General features: G+C 45.1%; 1 protein-coding gene across 1 annotated transcript in view; it reads left to right on the top strand.

Annotated features, from left to right (window-relative positions):
• The window catches only part of lamc1 (laminin, gamma 1), a 107,095-nt gene extending 81,526 nt beyond the window's left edge, over nucleotides 1-25,569 (top strand). Inside the window, exons 9-25 of the mRNA XM_056293945.1 lie at nucleotides 2,276-2,497; nucleotides 5,887-6,075; nucleotides 6,169-6,414; nucleotides 6,994-7,147; nucleotides 8,999-9,141; nucleotides 13,151-13,329; nucleotides 13,495-13,651; nucleotides 14,494-14,699; nucleotides 15,414-15,493; nucleotides 15,906-16,043; nucleotides 16,724-16,868; nucleotides 17,789-17,938; nucleotides 20,837-20,951; nucleotides 21,079-21,278; nucleotides 21,773-21,931; nucleotides 22,722-22,821; nucleotides 22,957-25,569. Of these exons, the coding sequence (XP_056149920.1) occupies nucleotides 2,276-2,497; nucleotides 5,887-6,075; nucleotides 6,169-6,414; nucleotides 6,994-7,147; nucleotides 8,999-9,141; nucleotides 13,151-13,329; nucleotides 13,495-13,651; nucleotides 14,494-14,699; nucleotides 15,414-15,493; nucleotides 15,906-16,043; nucleotides 16,724-16,868; nucleotides 17,789-17,938; nucleotides 20,837-20,951; nucleotides 21,079-21,278; nucleotides 21,773-21,931; nucleotides 22,722-22,821; nucleotides 22,957-23,213 (2,840 nt within the window). The 3' untranslated portion in view covers nucleotides 23,214-25,569. The remainder of the gene's footprint in view (nucleotides 1-2,275; nucleotides 2,498-5,886; nucleotides 6,076-6,168; nucleotides 6,415-6,993; nucleotides 7,148-8,998; nucleotides 9,142-13,150; nucleotides 13,330-13,494; nucleotides 13,652-14,493; nucleotides 14,700-15,413; nucleotides 15,494-15,905; nucleotides 16,044-16,723; nucleotides 16,869-17,788; nucleotides 17,939-20,836; nucleotides 20,952-21,078; nucleotides 21,279-21,772; nucleotides 21,932-22,721; nucleotides 22,822-22,956) is intronic.
• The last annotated feature ends 1,014 nt before the right edge of the window (nucleotides 25,570-26,583 follow it).

Here is a 26,583-nt window from a genome sequence, read left to right as displayed (position 1 = left end):
CCTTTCACTGTCTGACTTGACAGAACTCTGTCCTGGCTGACGACGCCGGGTTATCTTCCTCTGCCAGCTTCCTGTCTGTCTCTGATCAGCTGCCCTCATCTGACCCCTCATCTGACCCCTGACCTTTCACCTCACACAGAGGATGTTGAACTGTAGCACGGCTATGATACTAGAGCCAGTTAACACAACCCTGCAGTACACACACACACACAAAGAGTTTTATGAACCATCAAGACAAACCTAGCAGCACCTAACGCTGATTAATCTGATGTCTCTACTGATGTCTCTACTCTACTGGCCTGTTAACCAGCTAACCTGTGTTATGCCGAGGTGCTGTTCTATTCTCAGCATATAGTTGGCTGTAAACAGAGACAGTAGATGTAGGATAGAGACAGTAGAGGTAGAATAGAAACAGTAGAGGTAGAATAGAGACAGTAGAAGTAGAATAGAGATGGTGGAGGTAGAATAGAGACAGTGGAGGTAGAATAAAGACAGTAGAGGTAGACAGTGGGGGTAGAATAGAGACATTAGAGGTAGCATAGGGGCAGTGGAGGTAGAAGAGAGACAGTAGAGGTAGAATAAAGACAGTGGAGGTAGAAGAGAGACAGTAGAGGTAGAATAAAGACAGTGGAGGTAGAAGAGAGACAGTAGCGGTAGAATAAAGACTGTGGAGGTAGAAGAGAGACAGTAGAGGTAGAATAGAGACAGTAGAGGTAGAATAAAGATAGCAGAGGTAGAATAGAGACAGTAGAGGTAGAATAGAGACAGTAGAGGTAGAATAGAGACAGTAGAGGTAGAATAAAGACAGTAGATGTAGAATAGACAGTAGAGGTAGAATAAGGACATTAGAGGTAGAATACAGACAGTAGAGGTAGAATAGAGACAGTAGAGGTAGAATAAAGACAGTAGCGGTAGAATAGAGACAGTAGAAGTAGAATAAAGACAGTAGATGTAGAATAGACAGTAGAGGTAGAATAGGGACAGTAGAGGTAGAATACAGACAGTAGAGGTAGAATAAAGACAGTAGATGTAGAATAGACAGTAGAGGTAGAATAGGGACAGTAGAGGTAGAATAAGGACATTAGAGGTAGAATAAAGACAGTAGAGGTAGAATAGAGACAGTAGAGGTAGAATAAAGACAGTAGCAGTAGAATAGAGACAGTAGAGGTAGAATAAAGACAGTAGATGTAGAATAGGGACAGTAGAGGTAGAATACAGACAGTAGAGGTAGAATAAGGACATTAGAGGTAGAATAAAGACAGTTGAGGTAGAATAGAGATAGTGGATGGTGGATGAAGGTAATTTCCTCCTTTAGAGAACAACTTGAAAGTAAAAATACAAGCCTGTGGTTAGTTATAATTATAAGACCTGTACTTACAAACCGTTTTAAGGATTAATGAAGAGGTCTGTTTTAGAAATACTGATGTCAGATACACCAAATGTTCGTGTACTGATATTTTTATTCTGCATGGTCCCCTTCACTGAAAACTGTGTTCATGTCTGTGTACCATGTGTGCATGTACTGTGGTACTATGTTAGTACTGTTAGGGGTACTGTTGTCTGTGTACCAGTATGTACTGTGGTACTATGTTAGTAGAGGTACTGTTGTGTGTGTACCATGTGTATCAGTATGTACTGTGGTACTATGTTAGTACTGTTAGGGATACTGTTGTCTGTGTACCAGCAATGTACTGTGGTACTATGTTAGTACTGTTAGAGGTACTGTTGTCTGCGTACTATGTGTACCAGTATGTACTGTGGTACTAGGTTAGTACTGTTAGAGGTACCGTTGTGTGTGTACTATGTGTATCGGTATGTGCTGTGGAACTATGTTAGTACTTTTAGAGGTACTGTTGTCTGTGTACCATGTGTATCAGTATGTACTGTGGTACTATGTTAGTACTGTTAGAGGTACTGTTGTGTGTGTACCATGTGTATCAGTATGTACTGTGGTACTATGTTAGTACTGTTAGAGGTACTGTTGTGTGTGTACCATGTGTATCAGTATGTACTGTGGTACTATGTTAGTACTGTTAGAGGTACTGTTGTCTGTGTACCATGTGTATCAGTATGTACTGTGGTACTATGTTAGTACTGTTAAATGTACTGATTATATTTGTGTATTTATTTTGATACTGTTGTAGTTTCCAGTACTTTTGCAGTGTCAGTATCTCCAATATTATTTGATACCATTTAACTACTTTAATTATTCCAAGTCATTATTTTGTATCACAAATACCGTTTTAATTTTTACTCTTCCTTCTACTGTTGCTAGGTGCCGGTTACCTTGACGATGTCTCCCTGGTGACCGCGCGGCGAGGCTCTGGCGTTCCAGCCCGCTGGGTGGAGCATTGCAACTGCCCGCAGGGTTACGTGGGACAGCACTGTGAGCAGTGCGCCCTGGGATACCGCCGTGCACGCCAGGAGCTCGGCCCCTTCAGCTCCTGTGAACCCTGCCACTGTAACGGACACAGCGACTCCTGCAACCCCACCTCCGGTTAGTGGAGCAACAGTCAGGCAGGAAGCAGAGAGACAGTCACATCAGTCAGACAGAAAGCAGAAAGACAGTCACTTCAGTCGGGCAGAAAGCAGAGAGACAGTCACATCAGTCAGTCAGAAAGCAGAAAGACAGTCACATGAGTCAGTCAGAAAGCAGAAAGACAGTCACATCAGTCAGACAGAATGCAGAGAGACAGTCACATCAATCAGGCAGAAAGCAGAGACAGTCACATCAGTCAGGCAGAAAGCAGAAAGATAGTCACATCAGTCAGACAGAAAGCAGAGAGACAGTCACATCAGTCAGGCAGAAAGCAGAGAGACAGTCACATGAGTCAGTCAGAAAGCAGAAAGAGTCAAATCAGTCAGGCAGAAAGCAGAAAGACAGTCACATCAGTCAGGCAGAAAGCAGAGAGACAGTCACATCAGTCAAGCAGAAAGAGTCACATCATTCAGACAGGAAAGCAGAAAGACAGTCACATCAGTCAAGCAGAAAGAGTCACATCAGTCAAACAGGAAGGCAGAAAGACAGTCACATCAGTCAAGCAGAAAGCAGAAAGACAGTCAGATCAGTCAGGCAGAAAGCAGAAAGACAGTCACATCAGTCAGACAGAAAGCAGAAAGACAGTCACATCAGTCAGACAGAAAGCAGAGAGACAGTCACATCAGTCAGGCAGAAAGACAGTCACATCAGTCAGACAGAAAGCAGAAAGACAGTCACATGAGTCAGACAGAAAGCAGAGAGACAGTCACATCAGTCAGGCAGAAAGACAGTCACATCAGTCAGACAGAAAGCAGAGAGACAGTCACATCAGTCAGGCAGAAAGCAGAGAGACAGTCACATCAGTCAGGCAGAAAGACAGTCACATCAGTCAGTCAGAAAGCAGAGAGACAGTCACATCAGTCAGACAGAAAGCAGAGAGACAGTCACATCAGTCAGTCAGAAAGCAGAGAGACAGTCACATCAGTCAGACAGAAAGCAGAGAGACAGTCACATCAGTCAGTCAGAAAGCAGAGAGACAGTCACATCAGTCAGTCAGAAAGCAGAAAGACAGTCACATCAGTCAGACAGAAAGCAGAGAGACAGTCACATCAGTCAGTCAGAAAGCAGTAAGACAGTCACATCAGTCAAGCAGAAAGCAGAAAGACGGTCACATCAGTCAGGCAGAAAGCAGAAAGACAGCCACATCAGTCAGGCAGAAAGCAGAGAGACAGTCACATCAGTCAGGCAGAAAGACAGTCACATCAGTCAGTCAGAAAGACAGTCACATCAGTCAGACAGAAAGCAGAGAGACAGTCACATCAGTCAGTCAGAAAGCAGAAAGACAGTCACATCAGTCAGGCAGAAAGACAGTCACATCAGTCAGACAGGAAACCAGAAAGACAGTCATATCAGTCAAGCAGAAAGCAGAAAGACGGTCACATCAGTCAGGCAGAAAGACAGGCTGGTGTGTTCTCAGGTAGAAATGAAGTTGTATCGTATCGTAAATCTGCGGGCAGACATGTCGTCTTATGCCCCTTTTCCACTACATGGTACCGGCTCAGCTCGACTTGACTTTTCCACTACATGGTACCGGCTAAGCTCGACTTGACTTTTCCACTACATGGTACCAGTTCAACTCGACTGGACTTTTCCACTACATGGTACCGGCTAAGCTCGACTTGACTTTTCCACTACATGGTACCGGCTACACTCGACTTGACTTTTCCACTACATGGTACCAGTTCAACTCGACTGGACTTTTCAGCTACATGGTACCGGCTACACTCGACTTGACTTTTCCGCTACATGGTACCGGCTCAACTCGACTTGACTGTTCCACTACATGGTACCGGCTCAACTCGACTCGACTTTTTTGTTTTCCATTACTGGAAAGTTCCGGCATTTTGGTAACTGTTACCACTTTTCTGGTACCACCTTTGTCGAGGCTAAAAAAAAAAACTGGAGCGGGTACCAAAATCACTGCAGACCAGCTACACTGAGGGGGTACTGCTACGGTGATGGAAAACGACACTCAGCGAGTGGAGCCGAGCCGAGCCAAGCTGAGCCGGTACCATGTAATGGAAAAGGGGCATTAGATGAATATTTATGCTGAGGACTCTCTGAGATGACAGAAAATCAGTTTTTGAATATTTATGTTTTGCCTTTATGGATGCAGCCAATTCTCACCCCCTTTCTTTTCAATGCTTTTAAATCGATATAATAGGATTCATCAGTGTGAATAAAGGAAACTTCCTTCATTACAGATGATGTTTGGTCCAGGGATCCTTTACAGCACCTGAATACTTCATTACATATTTCTTATTAAAAACTCTGAGGCAGTATTCGATGAACAGTACATCATAAAAACAGGGAAAAACATCCATTTGTACGCAACAAGAGAACACGATCCACAGTTTAAATACCTCATCAGGTAGTCTTTCACACCTTGTCCCTGTTCTGTAGACACGTGGAGCTTTAATATGTTAAGGAACTTATGATATATGAAGGGAAAGAAAGGCCTTTGTAACCACTGAGGTTTTAATTTCATCCATTAGTGAGACCCTGGCTCAGTCTGTCCTGTCAGACGCTGCCCTCTAGTGGCCAAGAGACGCGGCAGCTAAAATCTCACCTGAGCAAGAGAAAGAGATGTTTTTGATGTCTGTCTCTAAAATTCTACTCCAGTATGGTGAGAGTTATGGATTTGGGATCTAGGATTTTCTTTCTTTTTTTGTCCCCCCCCCCTCCCCAATTGTACTTGGCCAATTACCCTATTTTCTGAGCTGTCCCGGTTACTGCTCTACCCCCTCTGCTGATCCGGGGAGGGCTGCAGGCTACCACATGCCTCCTCCAATACATGTGGAGTCACCAGCTGCTTCTTTTCACCTGACAGTGAGGAGTTTCACCAGGGGGACGTAGCACGTGGGGGGGATCACCCTATTCCCCCCAGTTCCCCCTCCCCCCTGAACAGGCACCCCGACCGACCAGATGGGATGCTAGTGCAGCGACCAGGACACATGCCCACATCCAGCTTCCCACCCACAGAGACAGTCTATTGTGTCTGTAGAGACGCCCGACCAAGCCAGAGGTAACACAGGGATTCGAACAGGCGATCCCCATGTTGGTAGGCAATGGAATAGACCGCTATGCTACCCGGACGCCCCGGGATCTTCATGATGTAGAGGGTTATGCAGTTAAGCCTATAGGTTGTGATTTTATGTATTCTCACACAGATGAAATGAGAATTAAAAATACAAATAATAAAATGTTCCAACTGGTTTATGCCTCAAAAAAAAGTAAAACCATCAAATTAAATTATAGTGACAGCGAGCTTTTATAACATCAGAACCGGCAGTCAGTGTTGTTCTGGTTCTGAAACCTGTTGGCTGTGATTCTGTTCTGTTGTCCAGGTGCCTGTGAGTGCCAGCACAACACTGCCGGCTTGAGCTGTGAGAGGTGTAAGGACGGTTACTACGGTGACTCCACCCAGGGCACCACTCAAGACTGTAAGCCCTGCCCCTGCCCAGGTGTCGCCACCTGTGCTGTGGTCCCCAAGACCAAGGAGGTGGTCTGCACCAACTGCCCTGTTGGAACCACAGGTAGGCTGGCGAAATGAGCTGGGAGGATGTCCTTTCTCATGTTTCAGAAGGACATCCAGCCTCATGTACTGATTGGCTGTGCCTTCTCTGCAGGTAAACGCTGTGAGCTGTGTGACGATGGGTTCTTTGGCGACCCACTGGGTCAGAATGGTCCGGTTCGCTCCTGCCATGCCTGCAAGTGCAGTGACAACATTGACCCCAATGCTGTGGGTAACTGCGACCGCGAGACTGGAGAGTGTCTGAAATGCATCTACAACACTGCTGGCTTCTTCTGCGACCGATGCAAGGCGGGTTTCTATGGCAACGCCCTCACAACCAACCCAGCCGACAAATGCAAAGGTATCTTGTGTTAATACTACAATACAGGGCGTCCGGGTAGCGTAGCGGTCTATTCCGTTGCCTACCAACACGGGGATCACCAGTTTGAATCCCCATGTTACCTCCAGCTTGGTTGGGTGTCCCTACAGACACAACTGGCCGTGTCTGTAGGTGGGAAGTCGGATGTGGGTGTGTGTCCTGGTCGCCGCACTAGCGCCTCCTCTGGTCGGTCTGGGCTCCTGTTCGGGGGGGAAGGGGAACTGGGGGGAATAGCGGGATCCTCCCACGCGCTACGTCCCCCTGGTGAAACTCCTCACTGTCAGGTGAAAAGAAGCGGCTGGTGATTCTACATGTGTCGGAGGAGGCATGTGGTAGTCTGCAGCCCTCCCCAGATCGGCAGAGGGGGTGGAGCAGGGGACGGCTTGGAAGAGGGGGGTAATTGGCCGGATGTAATTGGGGAGAAGAAAAAAAAAAGAGAGAGAGAAAAAAAAGAGTTTTTTTCAATTGGCATCAAGGCATCACATGAAGCATCAAGTGATGTCATGGAGGAGGTCACAGCAAGGTCCTCTTTGTGAACTCATCGACTGTGTTTGTCCTCAGCATGCTCCTGCTCTCCCCTGGGCACTGTGGACCAGCAGACTAGCTGTGCCCAGGTCACCGGGCAGTGCCAGTGTTTGCCCTACGTCACCAACCGGGACTGTAGCGCCTGTGAGCCGGGCTTCTACAACATCCAGAGCAGGCAGGGTTGTGAACGGTAAGCCTGTCTGGCCCAAACATGTTTATAAGCTCACAGTCAGAAAGATGACCTGATCCTTTATCATCCAGAGACGTGAGTCCACATAGTGTACTCCATATTAGTTGTAGAATAACGTTCAGTCATATACTGGTATGGTCTCGTTGACAGTCACGTTGTGATATTAGCTGTAGGAAAATGTTCAGTTATGAAGTGATATGATGAAGCTGACAGCTATTCATCAGACATCCTGCTGAACATTCTACAAAACCTTAAAGTCCAATTCACAAATGAAAAAGTGATGATGTGGAAAGTGGAGGATGTGTTTAATACGACAGAGATGACAGAATGTAGAATCCAAATGAGAAGCCCTGGTCTGTATTTGGTTTCTCTAAATGTAGCGTTCTGATTGACTGAAGAGAGACGAATGCTCCCGGGTTACCAGGAAGGGCTTGATGTAAAGCTGACCTGTACCACACTAGAGTTCAGGGCTTAGTTCAGAAGTATGTGATGAGGATCCTACAGGCCATCAGAGATCAAATTCTGTTCACCATCACTGTGAGAACATGACCTGTCACTAGGGCTGTGCGATATGACCAAAACCTCATATCACATAACCATACATATCACCAAGCCATACATATCACCACAACCGTACGTATCACCATAACCATACATATCACCAAGCCATACATATCACCATAACCATACATATCACCAAGCCATACATATCACAATAACCACACATATCACCAAACCATACATATCACCATAACCATACATATCACAATAACCACACATATCACCAAACCATACATATCACCATAACCATACATATCACCAAGCCATACATATCACCATAAGCGTACATATCACCATAACCATACATATCACCAAACCATACATACCACCATAACCATACATATCACCATAACCGTACATATTGTGATATCATGATAACATATATGTCACGATAACATATCACCATAACCGTACATATCACCATACATATCACCATAACCATACATATCATGATAACATATCACAATAACATAACATATCATGACAGAGCACATCTTCTGTTAATTCGATGAATAAACAGTTTCTGGTCCATGTGTGTGTGTGTGTGGGGGGGGGGGGGGCTGAACCACAGACAGCAGAGGACAGTAGCATGACCATAAATGACTGCAAAGCGCTGTGGAAACTCACACTGAGCTGAAATGAAACGAGCACGTGAACCCAGACTCTACTTCATATCGCTGTCGTTCATGGTCGCATTAGTGTCTCGTCTCCTCTGCCCGGTTTCACCGTGGGCGGGGCTCAGTGGAGCGGAGGAGAGGTGACGACATCGACACAAGTTACCTCACTGTAAGAGCAATAAAAGCTTCAAGTAAAACGCCAGTAAGAGTAGTTTTTAATGTAATCCGCACAAAACATGGACAGACTCCAAATGATGAAAAATACTGTAAGTAGTGTGATTTGTGACAACACAATAAACCGTAAGAGCAGAATATGAAACAACTTTTCTGTCTACCATGTGTATCAGTATGTACTGTGATACTATGTTAGTACTGTTAGAGGTACTGTCGTCTGTGTACAATGTGTATCAGTATGTACTGTGGCCTTATGTTAGTACTGTTAGAGGTACTGTTGTCTGTGTACCATGTGTATCAGTATCTACTGTGATACTGCGTTAGTTGATGTCTGCCTGCCATTGTGTCTACTTTACTGGAGCAGATTAGATTATAATAGATTATAATATATTAGATTAGATTATAATAGATTATATTGGATTTGATTATAATATATTAGATTATAATAGATTAGATTAGATCGTGATTAAAGGGATTATCTTTCTCTGTGTCTGGACAGGTGTGACTGCAATCCTATTGGCTCCACCAACGGCCAGTGTGACATCACCAGCGGGCAGTGTGAGTGCCAGCCCGGTGTTACTGGTCAGCATTGTGAACGCTGTGAGGTCAACTTCTTTGGCTTTGGATCTTCAGGCTGCAAACGTAAGGCCGTGTGGAACAGTCTCCATGCAAACACACCACACCCTCCCAGGATCCATTTAACACTGACCTGACTCAGAATATCTGTGTTTATTCTGGTAACTGATACTGTACTGTATAACACTGGTTCTCAACCTGGGGGTCGCAAGATAATTTCCCGGGGTCGCTAGATGGTTGTGGAGAAAATAACAAAATAACATAATTTAGACTGAGGAATGGTTTGTACGCTACATCACCTGTACCAGTGATGTAATTTACCTTAAAATAGATTTAATTGAGTGTGTTTGTGAGAGTCAAAGCAGGGGTGTTTCTAGGCATAGGCACCCGAGGCAGTTGCCTAGGGCAACAACTGCAAGGGGGGCACTGATTGGGCACCCACCCCTCATCCGCCCCTTAACAATATGTATATTTTTGGGGCAATTCAATCTATATGTATTTTTAATGATTATAAAAATAACATGCCTGGTGATGGTCTGGCGGCCTGTCCAGGGTGTCTCCCCACCTGCCGCCCAGTGACTGCTGGATGGGCTCCAGCATCCTCGCAACCCTGAGAGCAGGATAAGCGGTTTGGATAATGGATGGATGGATGGATGGATGAAAATAAAATGAACACCACACACATTAAGACTTACTTAGATGCTAAGATTTTCACAGGGAGTGACGAAGAAGGACAGGATTAGGAATGACGGGATGATTAGGAATGATTAGGAATGACGAAGAAGGACAGGATTAGGAATGACGGGATGATTAGGAATGATGAAGAAGGACAGGATTAGGGCATGGACGGTTTGGAGACAAAGCAAGAGAGACAAGATTGAGATGGTTTGGACATGTGTGGAGGAGAGATGCTGGGTATATTGGGAGAAGGATGCTGAATATGGAGCTGCCAGGGAAGAGGAGAAGAGGAAGGCCACAGAGGAGGTTTATGGATGTAGTGATGAGAGAGGACATGCAGGTGGCTGGTGTGACAGAGGAAGATGCAGAGGTCAGGAAGAGATGGAGACGGATGATCCGCTGTGGCGCCCCCTAACGGGGGCAGCCGGAAGTAGTAGTAGATTTGCTGTGAATGAGATGAGAGAGCTGCACCTTTTGCTAAATATTTGATTGCACATTAGTAAATATTTGTTTTTAATTTCATATTTATTTATTTTATAACTACACACAATATGTTGAGTCTCCTTTTTGCACACCTGCTGTTGCACTTTTAATTTTTTTCGTTTTTATAATGGTAAAATTAAAAAGTGTTATTTCCCATGAAGATGGCACTTTTGGGGGAGGGGGGGGGTTGGAGATCTTGCCTAGGGTGCTAGAATGGCCAGAAACGCCAGAGTCAAAGTGTTTGTGCACATGAGGTGCCTTTATATCAGTAAATATAAAAACACTAATTAAAGCCAAATTTGAACTAGTTGTTGTGTGTGTGTGTGTGTGTGTGTGGGCAAAGCAGTGTCTTCCTTTGTGAGTTTGTAGCGTTCACGTGTTGTATTACAGTAACCCCTGAACGGTCTCGGCAGACAGTTGGAGTGATCAGTGTGTTTGTATCGGGGTGTTGTGACTTAAATGTACCGAGGGGTTGCGACTTGAAAAGGTTGAGAACCACTGCTCTATAAAACGGTGTTCTGAAGAGCAAGACCAAAAAAAGCACACAGAAGGAAAAAAGATAGGCTTTAGAAATAGAGAATGTGACAAATCTCCGTTAGAGCGCTTATTAACACGTTTACTCATCTTCTGTTGTCTCCTTTTACACATCCTGTCATGTCTGCTGTGACTTCCTGACAAGTAAATGGTGAATGGACTGCATTTATACAGCACTTTTCTAGTCTACCCACCACTCAAAGGGCTTTACAGTGTATGCCTCACACTCACCCATTCACACACACAAACATTCATACACACATTCTCTAATCTCAAATTGACCATTTCTTTCTAAAACACTTGAAAGAACAGTCACATCTCAGGTACACGCTCACTTGAGTCACAGCAATCTGTTCGAACAGTTCCAGTCTGGTTTTCGCTCCCTGCACAGTACGAAGACAACCTTGGTGAAAATCAGTAATGATCTGTTGATGGCAGCTGACTCTGGGCTCTTAACCATACTTGTCCTTCTTGATCTGAATGCAGCCTTTGATACTATCTTACATAACATCCTCCTAGAGAGATTAGCTTCCATTGGAATAACTGGCACCCCCTATGACTGGTTTAGATCATATCTCTCTGGCCGCACTCAGTTTGTCCAACTTAAAAATTTGGGCTCACAGTCCGTTCCTGTTACTACCGGTCTTCCCCAGGGCTCTGTATTGGGATCCCTCCTATTTATTCTTTACCTATTACCGCTTGGCCACATTTTGAGGAAATTTGGCATTTAATTTCACTGCTACATGAATGACACCCAGCTTTATCTATCCACCAAGCCTACTGCCACTCTTCTGCCCACTTCCCTTTCTGACTGCTTACTAGAAATTAAATTCTGGTTTTCATACCACTTTCTCAAGCTTAACAGTGATAAAACCGAGGTCCTCCTACTAGGTACTAAATCTACTTTGGCCAAACCCGATAGGTTTTCTCTGACTATTGACAATTCTATAGTTCCTCAATCACCTCAGGTTAAGAGTCTGGGTGTCATCTTGGACAGCACAATATCTTTTGAAGCTCACATCAACAATGTTGCTTGGTCTGCATACTTCCACCTACACAGTATTAATCATCTTCGCCCGTCACTTACACCTAAAAGCACCGCTATACTCATTCACACCCTGGTTACATCCTGTATTGACTACTGTAATTCTATCCTCTTTGGTCTTCCCCTCAAGTGTCTTCATAAACTTCACTTGGTCCAGAATTCAGCTGCCCGTATCATTACCAGAACTCCTTCCATAGATCATATCACTCCTGTTCCTCAGTAATTCCATTGGCTCCCTGTTAAATACCGTATTGACTTCAAGATCCTGCTCCTCACCTTTAAGGCCCTTAATAACCTAGCTCCTTCATAGCTTTCCGAACTCCTTCATATCCACACGCCCTCCCACACTCTCAGATCCTCTTCTGCTCTCCAACTCACTACACCATCGGTCTAGAGCCTTCAGTCATTCTGCCCCCCGCCTATGGGACTCTCTCCCACAAGACATTCACAACACTGACTCTCTTTCAACCTTCACATCCCATCTCAAAACGCACCTTTTCAAACTGCAAAACGCACCTTATCATATTCAGTCTGATCCACGCTTCATTGAGTTTTGTGCAGATGAGGATTTTATACTCATCTGTTGTGTTAACTTTTTATTGTCTACCCTGCTTTGTTTTGACTTTATGCTCTGATACATTGCTGCTTGTTTTTTAACTGTGTTCTGTAAGGTGTCCTTGAGTGCTCTGAAAGGCACCCACTAATAAAATGTATTATTAATATTATTATTATTCAGGGTCGCGGGATGCTGGAGCCTATCCCAGCAGTCATTGGGCGGCAGGCTGGGATAGGTTCCAGCATCCTGAGAGCAGGATAAGCGGTTTGGATAATGGATGGATGGATGATTATTATTATTACTATTATTCTCACACACACACACACACACACACACACACACACACACACACACACACACACACACACACACACATTCATACACAAATTCACACACTGATGGTGGAGGCTGCCATGCCTGCTCATCAGGAGTAGTTAGGGGTTCAGTGTCTTGCTCAAGGACAGCAAGTCTGTTATCAGGGTTCATATGGTCATAAAAAAACCTGGAAAAGTCAGTAAATTTGGAGATACAATTTCCTGGCCCTCAAAAAGCTATAGAAAGTCATAATTTGGTAAAAGTTGCAGGAACATCACACAAATGTGATGAAAGCAACATCGGCTCTGTTAAAGACTGAAGATGACGGCAAGTGGAACCATTGCAGCAGTTCTTTGTGATTCATAAAAAAGTCATTGAAAACCACTGGTGAAAAAGTGCATGAACTCTGTGTTATGACTTCTTGTCATGACTGTCATGACTTCCTGCTGTCTCTGTCCATCCAGCCTGTGACTGTGACCCGGAGGGTTCGCAGACAGCTCAGTGTAAAGAGGATGGCCGCTGTGAGTGCCGGCCGGGTTTTGTCGGGGCTCGGTGTGACATGTGTGAGGAGAACTACTTCTACAACCGCTCCACACCTGGCTGTCAGCAGTGTCCTTCCTGTTACAGCCTGGTTAGAGACAAGGTGAGCGCTTGCCTCACACAACAAGCCACTTAACATCTGCAGCGAGGATCTGATATTGGATGTTAAGCCTGTTTGTCTGTCATGTATGCTTAAAACCCACACCTACGCTCCCTCATATGTATGTGTATATAACAACTGTGTGTGTGTGTGTGTGTGTGTATAAAGGTGAACCAGCAGAGGCAGAAGCTTCATGACCTGCAGACACTGATTGATAATCTGGGATCAAGCCAGGAGACAGTCAGCGACAAGGCCTTTGAGGACCGCCTGAAGGAAGCTGAGAAAGCCATCATGGACCTGCTGGAGGAAGCGCAGACCAGCAAAGGTACCAGGACACAAACCTACCTACCAAGCTTTTTTACTGACCCACCTAAATACCTTTGTCCCTACCTACCTACAGATGTAGGGAGTATTCCATAAAGGCAGAAATGTAAAGTAGCCGGGGGCCTCCAGGTGGCGTGGTGGTCTATTCTGTTGCCTACCAACACGGGGATCTCCGGTTCGAATCCCCGTGTTACCTTCACCTTGTCGGGCGTCCCTACAGACACAATTTGCCATGTCGGCGGGTGGGAAGCCAGATGTGGCTATATGTCCTGGTCGCTGCACTAGCGCCTCCTCTGTTCGGTCGGGGTGCCTGTTCAGGGGGGAGGGGGAACTGGGGGGAATAGCGTGTTCCTCCCACGCGCTACGTCCCCCTGGTGAAACTCCTCACTGTCAGGTGAAAAGAAGCGGCTGGCGACTCCACATGTATGGAGGAGGCATGTGGTAGTCTGCAGCCCTCCCCGGATCAGCAGAGGGGGTGGAGCAGCGACCGTGACGGCTCGGAAGAGTGGAGTGATTGACCAAGTACAATTGGGAAGAAAAAGGGGGGAAATAAAAAAGTAAATAGTCTGGTGTATTTAAAATCAAAGCTGGTTTAGGGCAAAAGCTCTTGTAGGTCAAAGCTTGTTAAAAACAACTAAGGTACAGTATACCAGAAGAAATTCAAATGAAACAGAATGACAGCTCTACATTATTATGGAAAAAATAATCTGAACTACTATTCCAATTGGTTGTGTTTATCTTGGATTATCTGCAAAATCCAGACAATCCAGGCTGTGTAAATGTTATCGTTTCTGTTATAACTCTATTCTCATACCCCCCCCCCCCACACACACACACACACAGACGTAGACAGAGGTCTGTTAGACCGCCTGGCCAACATCAACAACACCCTGACTACCCAGTGGAATCGCCTTCTAAACATCCGCAGCACCGTGGACGACACTGGTGCCCAGGCAGACCGGGCCCGAACCCGTGTCCGTGACGCTGAGAGTCTGATTGACCGCGCTCGCCAGGAGCTGGACAAGGCCAAGGAGGCCATCAGTAAAGTGGTGCGTGTCGCTGTCAGTGTTATCTTATTCATCCAGATGGGTATTTACCTGAACCTACGAACCAAATAAAGTCCGGCGGAATTTCCGATTTAGGCATTTGGGTTTGATTGTCTAAGGCTTCGTCCACACAGGATAACATGATCTAGTTTGTGATGACCCACGTTTGTTCATTAGCTCAGTGCTTTCACAGATATTTCACATGCATTGATTTCAATGGGGGGATCAGCAGTAAGTGTTTTTTGGGTTGTGGTCTTGTTCCTGTTGGTGGCGCTGATATGCTATTTCCATGTCTTTGAATAGCGAGAGGAAACCCAGTGACCCACTGTTTAATTTTTTCTTTCTGTTAAACTTTTTGGAATTAGTTTTCTCAGTAACGTGACAGCTCAGTTTGTCATTACTTATTCACAACTTGCATAAGTTGCATAAGTATAACTTGATGGTGTCAGTCTTACCACTTTCTGGGTTTAGGTCAAGGTTGTGTTCTAAAATATCATCCATGGCAGTTAATTAGGAATCATTTATAATCAAGCATTAGCAGTTTAAAAAACAACTAGCTTTTTCTCTCTACTGCTTTTTGGGATATAGAAAGAGATTTTGGCCTAATGTTGATCCTGACATCAATTCATGAATTTTACGATGATCTGTGAACTTGAATTCAAGAGTCCCAATGCGTCATCGAGTCTGTTCTTGAGACAATCCTCTGTGTGCCTGCAGGACATCAAAACTCCCAGCGGCTCTGGAGAGCCAAACAACATGACTCTCCTGGCAGAGGAGGCTCGTAACCTGGCTGACAAGTAAGACCCCGCCTACCACTGGTGACATCACACACAGGAAATGAGCTCAGTAGAGGCGGGACAAAACTATGTTCTATTTAAACAATTACTGTTCCTTCTCAGACAAGTTTCAAAACTAGTACCAGAGGCTAAAGGTTTCTGTCAGTCAGAGCACAATTAAGTAAAAAATTAAATTTAAAGCTTTCTTTTTAAGGAAGGAAAATAAAATCAATTGAGTAATCTTTCTGTAACAAGACCAATGTGTTCCTAAAAAATTCTCCATGCAACCCAGAAAATACCAGAAGCCCATTTCCAACTTGAGATCCCAAGTCTTGTAAATGTTGTTAAACCTAAAAGTTTTTGTCCATGCGGAGCTCCAGATGCATCATGACATCGTTGTGACATCACTTCCTCCACTCGGTTTCCCCTGCAGGCACAAGATGGACGCTGACCAAATTGAGAAGATCGCCAGGGATGCCAATGACACATCCACCAAGGCCTTCAACCTGCTGATGAAGACTCTGGACGGGGAGAGCAAGACCAGCCAGGAGATCGATGAGCTCAACAGGAAGTATGTCGCAAATTCACTCTCAGCCACCTAAACGGGTTTACAAAGCTGTGTCCAGTCGTAGGATTGGGCTCATTTTTAAAATCTATATTCACTGAGGTGACCAGAACCGATAGCTGCGATTACCATGAACAGCTGTTGCCTTTGATTCCATTAGGATTTCACCTGAAAAATTCACTTTCAAGATGAAAGAGAGATGAGAGAAAATGAATAAGTTCCTCTTTGTCCTATCTGTTATTTCATTTTAGGATTCCTAAATAAAAATTGTTAACATGACCAACAGGCACAAATCAAACACGAATAAATACTGGTGTTTGAGAAGAGAAGAGAGACTTTACTCATTGGTGTCTTCTATTAGCCACAGTGACAGCTGACCATGGTCTGGAGGTGTTTCTGAAAATCATATTCATAGATGAAAATGGGGAGCTTCTTTACTTGTGAATTGGAATCTGAATTACTTTTCAAATGATTTGATTCAGTGCTCACCGTGACAAATAATTAACACAAATTTTTAAAGTTACCAGGAAAAATTTTCAGGATCTATTCGCTGTTGTAGTTATTTCCTATCTTGAGCCTTCAGAGGAGAGCCCTGATTTTAATGATACATATTCTTGAAACATCCCAGGAGATGATGGTCTGTTTCAGAATCAGGATGAAACTTGGTTTCTGTTTCCTCTCTCCAGGTACAATGACGCCAAGGAGCTGGCAAAGACGCTGGAGAAACAGGCCAACAAGGTGCACAGCGAGGCCGAGGAGGCTGGAGACAAAGCCCTGAAGATCTTTGCCAACCTTACCAGCCTCCCACCATTTGACACCAAGGCCCTGGAGGTGAACATCCGAAAAATATCAATAATGTCCATCCAGGTGTCCTTACCAACACGGGTATCGCTGGATCGAATCCCCGTGTTACCTCCGGCTTGGTTAGGCGTCCCTACAGACACAATTGACCGTGTCTGCGGGTGGGAAGCCAGATGTGGGTATGTGTCCTGGTCGCTGCACTACCGCCTCCTCTGGTCAGTCAGGGCACCTGTTTGGGGAAGGGGGAACTGGGGGGAACGGCGTAATCCTTCCACACGCTACGTCCTCCTGGTGAAACGCCTCACTGTCAGGTGAAAAGCGGCTGGCAACTCCACATGTATCGGAGGAGGCATGTGGTAGTCTGCAGCCCTCCCCAGATCGGCAGAGAGAGGGGGTGGAGCAGCGACCGGGACAGCTCAGCAGAGTGGGGTACTTGGCCAAGTACAATTGGGGAGATAGCCCCCAAAAAAGAAAGTCCATCCATCCATTGTCCAAACCGCTTATCCTGCTCTCAGGGTCACGGGGATGCTGGAACCTATCCCAGCAGTCATTATAATATATTCAACTTAATTCATATTCATATTAATATTAATTCATTAAGTCATATTAACAATATGTACACAGATAATTGTGATTATATTAATGATTAAAGTGATATTCAAGAAAGTAATACCTGTGGTACATTGAATTTGCTTAGTCACTTTTAGGATACTGACGAGTCCTTAAGATAAAACCAACAAAGAAGAGATCATTAATGAAGGGAAAAGGCTCGTTATTATAGCGATTTACATTGATTTCCTATTTGTTGTCCACGGTGGTCAGCTGACACTGTTCTGTGGGCGTCTCTCAGTAATACATGTTGCACTCCACTTTTTCCTTCAGACTCAGTGACCACATTTTAGATGAGACTAATTTCTACTGTGACCTTGTTGTGTGTGCTGTTCTTCCAGGAGGACGCCGGTAAGATCAAGAAGGAGGCATCAGACTTGGATAAACTGATCGACAAAACGGAGAAGGAATACAATGACCTGCGGGATGACCTTAAGGCCAAAGAGCAGGAGGTCCGCAAACTCCTAGACAAGGGCAAGACCGAGCAGCAGGTACCAGACTGCCAGTAACACCACACTGCACTGTACTGGGCGGCTCTCAGAGGACACCCGCAGCAGACGACAGTTATACTGGTCATCATATGTAAAGCAGTGGGGTTAAAAGTGTGTTTTAGCACTAGAATGACCAAGACGGTTATTATGACCTTTTTGGGTTTTCAAAGTTTAATAACTTTGTGAAAAAAGAAGATACAGACCTGCCGCTCCCCGAATGCTCCTAAAATGGCATATATTTGCATTAAAACGTGTTTTAGATCAATTGCACAAAAAAAGTTATGATAAGATCCACTAAAAAGACCACGAGCAGTCAACATGACCGTCTTGTAATTTGCGCGTGATGGTGTGCGTCATGTCAGTATTTATGACGTGTGTTGGCCGCGTCATTTCCTTTGTGAAGTTCGTTGCTCTGTCCTAGAAACACACCTCTAGTGCAGACAAATAGTCTAAACTTGATTATTGCCAACATGTGTGGGTACAGATGGCGTTAGAGACGCACCATGACTACCACCGAGGCCTTGCAGTATTTACAGGCGTTGGACAGCGGCCATTTTAAAATGTTTAAAAAATCATATTAAAGTTGTTAAAATGTTAATTTTGGTGTGAGTAGTTTCCTAACAGACACATTAACATATGTAATGCATTAATATCTCAATTGGGTATTTATCCTGACACAATAGAGAGTTTAAAAACCATTGCGGTCAAAATGACTGCCCATGGTCGTTCTAGTGGTTTTTAAGTTCTGGTTGTTGTTTGGACTGTTTCAATATTTATTTTCAGTTCTTTTTTTACATTTCACTTTTTAACGTTTTATAGGCCTTGTTACGTTTGTTAGATTGGCAATATGTGTTTCCGTTTTGTTTTTCAGATAATATATTCACTTTTTCAATTTTGCTATTCAAGTTCGACCATGTCTCTCTGAAGTTTCAATTGTTTAAAAATAGTATTAAAGTTGTTAAAATGTTAATTTTGCTGTCCTTTTCACAACAGACATACTAGCATATGCAATGTGTTAATATCGCAGTTGGGTATTTATGACAGAATATAGAATTTAAAAACCGGCCGTCATTGTGACCGCTCATGGTCGTTTTAGGTAGGAGTGAAATCCCGGTCATTCTAGTGTTAAAGGGTTCTAGTGTTAAAGCGTTCTAGTTTTAAAAGTTCTAGTGTTGCCGCTGTGATGGCCGAGCGGAATAAACTGCTGTTCTTGCAGTCCGCTCGTCACGTGGCTGGGAGGTTCGTATCCCAGACTCGCCGTAACCGGTCACGGCCAGAGCGTCCACGGGGTAAGGCCTTCATTAGGCCACCCTTACCCGAGGGATAGTGGGTGTAGATCGGTGTAGTGTTCGGGGACTCGTCGTTCTCCAGCGACCCCTCTGGCCCATCCGGGCGCCTGCAGCCAAGCAACCGAAAGCATTCTCCCTACGCCTCCTTCGCGGCTTGAAGGTGATGCAATCCATGCGAGGAGGCTTCAGCGTGTAAACTAGCGAGAGCAGCCGACACGAGTTTGAAGGAAGCTGGTGTTACGACTATCTCCTTCCTGTGGAAACGTGAGCCAGGGGAGTTATTTCCACAAGAGTTCTGGCCATATGCCATTGGGTTAATCGGGTGGGATAGGGGGAAAAACTAGAAAGAAATTTAAATAAAAATAAAATTAAAAAAGAAAAAAATTAAAATAAAAACAAAGTTAGTGTTCTAGTGGTAAAATTTCTACTGTTAAAGGGTTCCAGTGTTAGGTTCTAGTGTTAAAATGTTCTAGTTTTAGAGTTCTAGTGTTAGAAGTTCTAATATTAAAGGGTTCTAATGTTAAGGGGTTCTAGTGTTAAACGTTCTAGTTTTAAAGGGTTCTAGTGTTAAAAGTTCTAGTGTTAAAACGTTTTAGTTTTAAAGGGTTCTAGTGTTAAAAGTTCTAGTCTTAACGCGTTCTAGCGTTAAAAGTTCTACTGTTAAAGGGTTCTACTGTTAAAACGTTTTAATTTTAAATGGTTCTAGTGTTAAAGGGTTCTAGTGTTAAAGGTTCTAGTTTTAAAGGGTTCTAATGTTAAAGCATTCTAGTGTTAAAGGTTCTGTTGTTAAAGGGTTGAAGTAACAGCTGGCAACAGCCTCTTATTGTCCTCCAGCATAAAACCGTCTGTTTAAAATAGAAAGCGATAATATATTCTACTGTTTTTCTGGCGAGATTCAACAGGGTGAAGTCAGAAATGACCTCACACACCATGTGACTGATAACCACAATTGTTCTTTTCCTGGACTCAGAACTAAATGGAGTCTCTGAACCAGTGTTTGGTCCATGGACTGATTAGTCACCCACCACATCTTCAGTCAGTCTTCAGTCAGACCTGACTGCTGTTCCCTTCTCTGTGGTTTGGTAAAGAAGAACCAGCCCCAGTCCAAAGTGGCAGGACCAGTTGTAGTTCCTCCACACATAGCTGACTGGGTTTTCAGCCAGTCTGGTTTGTTTGAAGACTGATTTTTCAGACATTACCCACACCTGCATGCTGGTTGTTACTGAATAAGAACTGGAAGATGGTTTCAAAGAAGAGGCCTTTATTATTCTAACCAGAATTCAAGTCCGGCCAAATCACACGACAGAATAAACCTCATGTTCTAAATTATCATCCAGTACTGCTAAATGATGTGACGTGTCGGCTCAAACAATCATGTGTCAGTCTGTCTCTACACCGACAAACCAGGAGTGATATTTGATTTTACCTTCTTGTGACTGTCTAATGAAGACAAACCAGGACACAGTAAGCGCGCTGGGTGTCTAGAAACGCACTATAGAAATATAATGCATTATTATTATTATTCAGTGGGGATAGGTGATGAAGGTTTTCTTAGGGTTCGGTTCTGATGGTGTGTGTGTGTGTGTGTGTGTGTGCGCGCACGTATAAGACTGCAGACCAGCTGCTGGCGCGGGCCGATGCTGCCAAGGCCCTGGCAGAGGAAGCAACCAAGAAGGGCCGTTCCACCTACCAGGAGGCCCAGGATATCCTGACCAGCCTCAGAGGTCTGTCCATCTGTCTGTCTGTGTTGTTTCTTTCTAAAACTTTGAGTGAATTTCAAGCTCATGTTCTGTGAAGACGTCTGCAGGTGTTTCATCTCCTTTCTCATTCTGTCTCCGTGCTCCTCGTCAGACTTCGATAAGCGAGTGAATGATAACAAGACAGCGGCAGAGGACGCCATGAAGAAGATCCCCGTTATCAATGCCACCATCATGGCCGCCAACGAGAAGACACGGCAGGCAGAGGCGGCTCTGGGTAACGCGGCGGCAGATGCCCGACAGGCCAAGGCCAAGGCTGAAGAGGCAGAGAGGATCGCCAGCGCTGTGCAGAAGGTATGGAACTACCAACCCAGACAGAGCAGTTCACACACACATTAACCTGTCAGTACACTGCCGTCATCCGGTCTGTGTTTTTATTCATAAAACACTTGCATATACACTCTAGGAATCAAATACATACTATGTTTATGCATATAGTGCATCACACAGATTGCCAAAATCTCAATGAAATGTAATTTATGAGATTTAAGATCCACCCAATGGTAAAGAGCATGGCCATCGCCCTCTCTGGTGTTGGGAGGAACAGCAGAGCATTAAGTTTATACACTTTAGTAGACACAACATTGTTTCTCGTGTTGGTTGTGATATTCCACCAAGTTGTCTTCATGACGTATGCGGAGGACATAAATATCCACCAGCCTCACTGGCTGATAAATTCAAAATTCCTCATCTGTTCTACTTCCACCTGTCTCCATGGTAACCTCTGTTCTCCAACTCCACGATAACCCAGTTTCACTGTCTCCATGGTAACCTGACTGTGTCTCCAGGGCTCAGCTAAGACCAAGGAGGATGCTGAGAAGGCCTTCCAGGATACCAACCAGCTGGATGACGAAGTCAATGACATGATGGACCAGCTCAGTGCCGCCGAGCGGGAACTGGCCCGCAAGAAGGCAGAGGCTGACCAGGACATGATGATGGCTGCTATGGTACCCATCCACCCTGTTATTTACAAAATAAAGACGTGTTTTTTATCCTCCCAAAAGACTAAACTGGGACATGACCATCAGGGTTAAACAGCAGAAACAGTCGTATTCCCCTGTCGGACTTGGCAGTGTGTTTGGGTTTGTGTTTGAGCGGGATGGGGAAGAGCTCGTATCTAAATAAAACCACACCACCTCATTCAATGGAGGGACCCTTAAATAGCTCAGAAGTAAGAAATGTTTTTTTTCTGTGGTCTTATGACTCAATGAGGAGGTTTCTGTAAGCTGGACATTTTTTTGTATTCAGCCTGTGAAGCTGTTCACACACACACTAAGGAGAAATAGTAATTAATATAATTATCTGTTCTGTTCGGAAGAGAGTCTCAACGTGCCGTACAAAATAAGATTAAGACATGATCCTGAAGATTTACTTGTTAACATGTCCTTTCTGATACACCAACCCTGCTCCTGGAGAGCTACCATCCTGTCGGTTTTCACTTCAACCCACCTGATTCTACTGATTACCTACTTACCAAGACCTTGATTAACCGAATCAAATGTGTTAAATCGGGGTTGGAGTGAAAACCAGCAGGACGGTAGCCCTCCAGGAGCAGGGTTGATGACCACTAAATCCATGCTTGCAGAGTTGTTCCTATTAATGGTCTCTTTCTGGAAGGACCTTTCCGGGAAAATGATCAACAGAGGGGCAGAAGACCTGAGAGGGAACTTTTAAGCCTGAAAACGGTTTGGCAAAACACTCGTTTAGGTTGACTAATGCCGTTTGTTCCCCTGGCAGGCATCAGATAATGCTAAGGAAGCAGAGGACAACGCTCGCAAGGCCAAAAGCGCTGTAAAGACGGTCCTGAGTACCATCACAGCCCTGCTGGAGCAGCTGGGTAAGACCACCTGGGCAGTGATGCAGTCTAGCTGACAGTATAATGTTATACAGCAAGGTGGTCCAGTTGTGATATTTCTCGCCAAGCCAACATGCATCACAAAGCTTAACCAGAACTTCTTTCTCACTGATCCAGGAAACATTGACAAGGTGGACCTGAGCAAGCTGAACCACATTGGCGAGTCGCTGAAACAGGCCAAGGACAAGATGGCCGACAGTAACCTGGACAGGAAGCTGACGGAGCTGAATGACGTGGCACGCAGCCAGGAGGACATGATCAACGACTACGACCGACAGATCCGTGAGATCCGTGCCGACATCGCCAACCTCAACGACATCAAGAAAACGTTACCCGACGGCTGCTTCAACACGCCGTCACTAGAGCGGCCTTAACCCCCGACCCCTCCTCCGAACTACTCCTCCATCATGAACACTCCTCTGCAACACACCTCCTTATTACCAAAACACATTTCGAAAAACATCTTTGCTATTTTTGTTTTGTTTTGTTTTTTTTGTTGTTTGCGGTTTTTGTTTTGTTTTCTTTACAAGAGAGAAGCAGAGTTCAGACCAGCTTCCTGGTTGTTCGGGTCAGGGAAGCCCCGTCGGTCTGTCGACGTGCGGTACGACGGTGAGGTGGACCAGACTGACGGGTGTCGTCAAACCGCACTACCGGCAATCTCGGGCCACAGCGTGGCCCAGAGAGGTACACAACCTCCAGGCTCAGCAGAACCAGAACCAGAACCCAACACGACTGCACCCCCCCCCTTCTTCAACCCCAAAACCACACCGAAACTTCCTCAAAACTCTATGGAAGGTCTGCTCGTTCTTGAATGTTTCTATGTGATATGATATCTAACCCATTATCTACCCATCATGCCTTTGGACACGTCTAAGCTCGGTGGTGTCTGTCATCTCTTTATTCGTGTTTTCTGTTCTCCTGCCTTCAGTGTTTCTAACCACCCGTTTTCACAAACCACGCAGTGAAGGAATCCTCGTTCTACGTTTACTGTTCCCATTCTCTCCGTCTCTCTCTCCCTCCCTCTCTATGTCCCCCCCTCTCTCCACCCAACACCACAGACAGTGGAGGAGAAGTCCTCCCTCTCTCCAGCAGTATTGTAATATGACAGCTTCTTTCTTTTCTTCGCGGCGCCTGCTGGTGTCTCGGAGCATCAGCCCAGTCAGGTCTGGTGTCACGTACGTCTTTTAAAACCCTACAAAGATCTGTGGTTGTTTTTTTGTTTTTGTGTTATTTTTCTGAAGCTGCTTCTCACAGTTTCTACTGCCCGTTAACCGGCTGAATCAACACTATGCAACTTTGTACATTTAGCGTAGGGAGACTATTTTATCTGATACACTGGTGCTAATAATTATTTTCAAATGTTCTATTTTTGTGTGAATGTTTTTTATTATGACATAGAGTGAGGAATTTGTTCTTTGTGTAAATATATTATGCTTAAATGATTCAGGACTGGCTGATTTTACCCCCCACAAAAAAGAAAAAGCGCCCCTGTCCCCAAACAGCCACAAAGGTTCAATCATAAAACAATCGAGTGAAACCTCCAGATAATAGAAATATATGAGTATCTTTAACGTCTGTGGTAATAGTATTTGGCGCTTGCTCGTGTACATGGCTCAGTGTTGCCGCCTCGTCGCTGTGCCGCCGTCTCACTCCTGTTGATTCACTGGCTGCTTACCCGCTCATCCACAGTGTTGTCCTTTTTCTCTCGTTTTTCTTTTGTTTTGATTTTTGACCTTTGACCTCTTTACTGACCAGGACTTGCTGTAAAGCATGGCATCCTGAGAACCCCCCCATCCACACACACACACACACATATATCTATATGTGTGTGTGTACACACCCCCTCTATGCACCTAATGATTCATATTACTGAATTTATACGCTCGCTCTCAAGTTGCTAGTTAACCGTTTTTAATTAGTGTTTTTGTGCCTTAAAACCGCGTCACGTCGTCCTGACGTGCGCACCACGTTTACCGCGCACGTGTCGTCCGTCTCATCGCCCTCACTCTGCCAGACTCCGTATAGAAGCAGGGGCTTTGCTCAGGTCCGAGACAAGCAGCATCACTTCCTGTACAAAGAGGACAGAACAGGAAACGGTCATCCAGTCCTGCACAGGCTGGTCACGTCTGTCAGGCTGCAGCTCCCACAGGTTTGTTGTTTGGGGAGAAAGCAGCTGAAAAGCTCTTTAATGTGCCGCTCGCTGTGGTCGGGCAGGGTCTCATCTGTCATCCTGCACAGTGTCCTTCGTGTGGAGCTCTTCACGTGGAGCTCCTCACGTGGAGCTGCTCTTCATGTGGAGCTCTTCAAATGGAGCGGCTCTTCATATAAAGCTGCTCTTCAGGTGGAGCTGCTCTTCATGTAGGTTAATGTTCCAGGTGATGTTGGAAAGCAAGAACTCCCCAGCTGACCATCTCTGATCTATTTTACTGTCCGCCTTCAAACCAGACTACAAGTCCACTGACGGTGGTTCAGCACATACACACACACATACACACCATGTATAAAACAGTGTTTTAAGTTATGATGTATCAGTTATTTGTATTATAACCCATGTTATGTTAGATAATCATGTGTGCTGCGCTGTCTGTCAGAAGTGTCTTGTTTTTACTCTTCACATCATCAAGGCAAGTTGATGTTTCCACTTCCTGTGAGGACCTGAAAGAGCCCTGCTTGTTGCCATCTGCCTGTAAATCAATTTATAACATTTCAATAATAAAACTTATTACAGGAGCCAGTGTGTTGACGTGTGTTGAATGACGGAGTATTTTCTCCTGTTCTGCATGTTCCCACAATACAACAAATCTTTTCAAGATAAAAGTCCTTTCTTGTTGGGCGTCCGGGTGGCGTGGCGGTTTTTTCCGTTACCTGCCAACACAGGGATCACCGGTTTGAATCCCCGTGTTGCCTCCGGCTTGGTCGGGTGTCCCTACAGACACAACTGGCCGTGTCTGCAGGTGGGAAGCCAGATATGGGTATGTATCCTGGTCGCTGCACTAACACCTCCTCTGGTCGGTCGGGAGGGAGGGGGAGGGGGGGAATAGCGTGATCCTCCCACGCGCTACGTCCCCCTGGTGAAACTCCTCACTCTCAGGTAAAAAGAAGCGGCTGGTGACTCCACATGTATCGGAGGAGGCATGCGGTAGTCTGCAGCTCTCCCCGGATCGGCAGAGGGGGTGGAGCAGTGCCCGGGATGGCTCAGAAGAGTGGGATACTAGGCCAAGTACAATTGTGGAGAAAAAGCCAAAACAAAAACTAATTTCTTGTCCACATGCAAGGCTTCTATGATAGTTTCTTCACAGTAAAAAGGTGTTGGTGGTTTTGTGGACCAGAGACTTCAGTGTCCTGCAGTCCAACATGGTCACTGTCGGCATCTGAAGCGGCTCGATGTCACAACAACCTCACGTGTCTCCGTGGTCACCGGTGTCTGGGCTCGCCGTGCTCTCGGTTGACCCACTGCCCTGATCTTCATCATGTGAAGAGGAGTAATCACATGATGAAGGACACGTCAGATCCATGATGGTCTTTTCTTTGCTGTTCCGAGACACGTCACTGTTCCACAGTCTGTTCTCGTTTACCCTGAACAGGAAAGTGATGAAAGCATCTCTTGTTTCCCGTCTGAGTCCACTGTTCATTCATTCAGTCTGTCTCTCATCTCTTCTCGCTCAGTTCAGCTCAGTGTTGCTTCATTGCTTTGAATATAGCATTTTAAATATCGCCAAAGGCACGAGTTCAACAATACCACCA

This window comes from Lampris incognitus, chromosome 14 (genome assembly GCF_029633865.1).
Source record: "Lampris incognitus isolate fLamInc1 chromosome 14, fLamInc1.hap2, whole genome shotgun sequence".
NCBI classification, from domain to species: domain Eukaryota; kingdom Metazoa; phylum Chordata; class Actinopteri; order Lampriformes; family Lampridae; genus Lampris; species Lampris incognitus.
The sequence above is the reverse complement of the archived record's forward strand: the minus strand, read 5'-3'. Positions and strand labels throughout refer to the sequence as shown.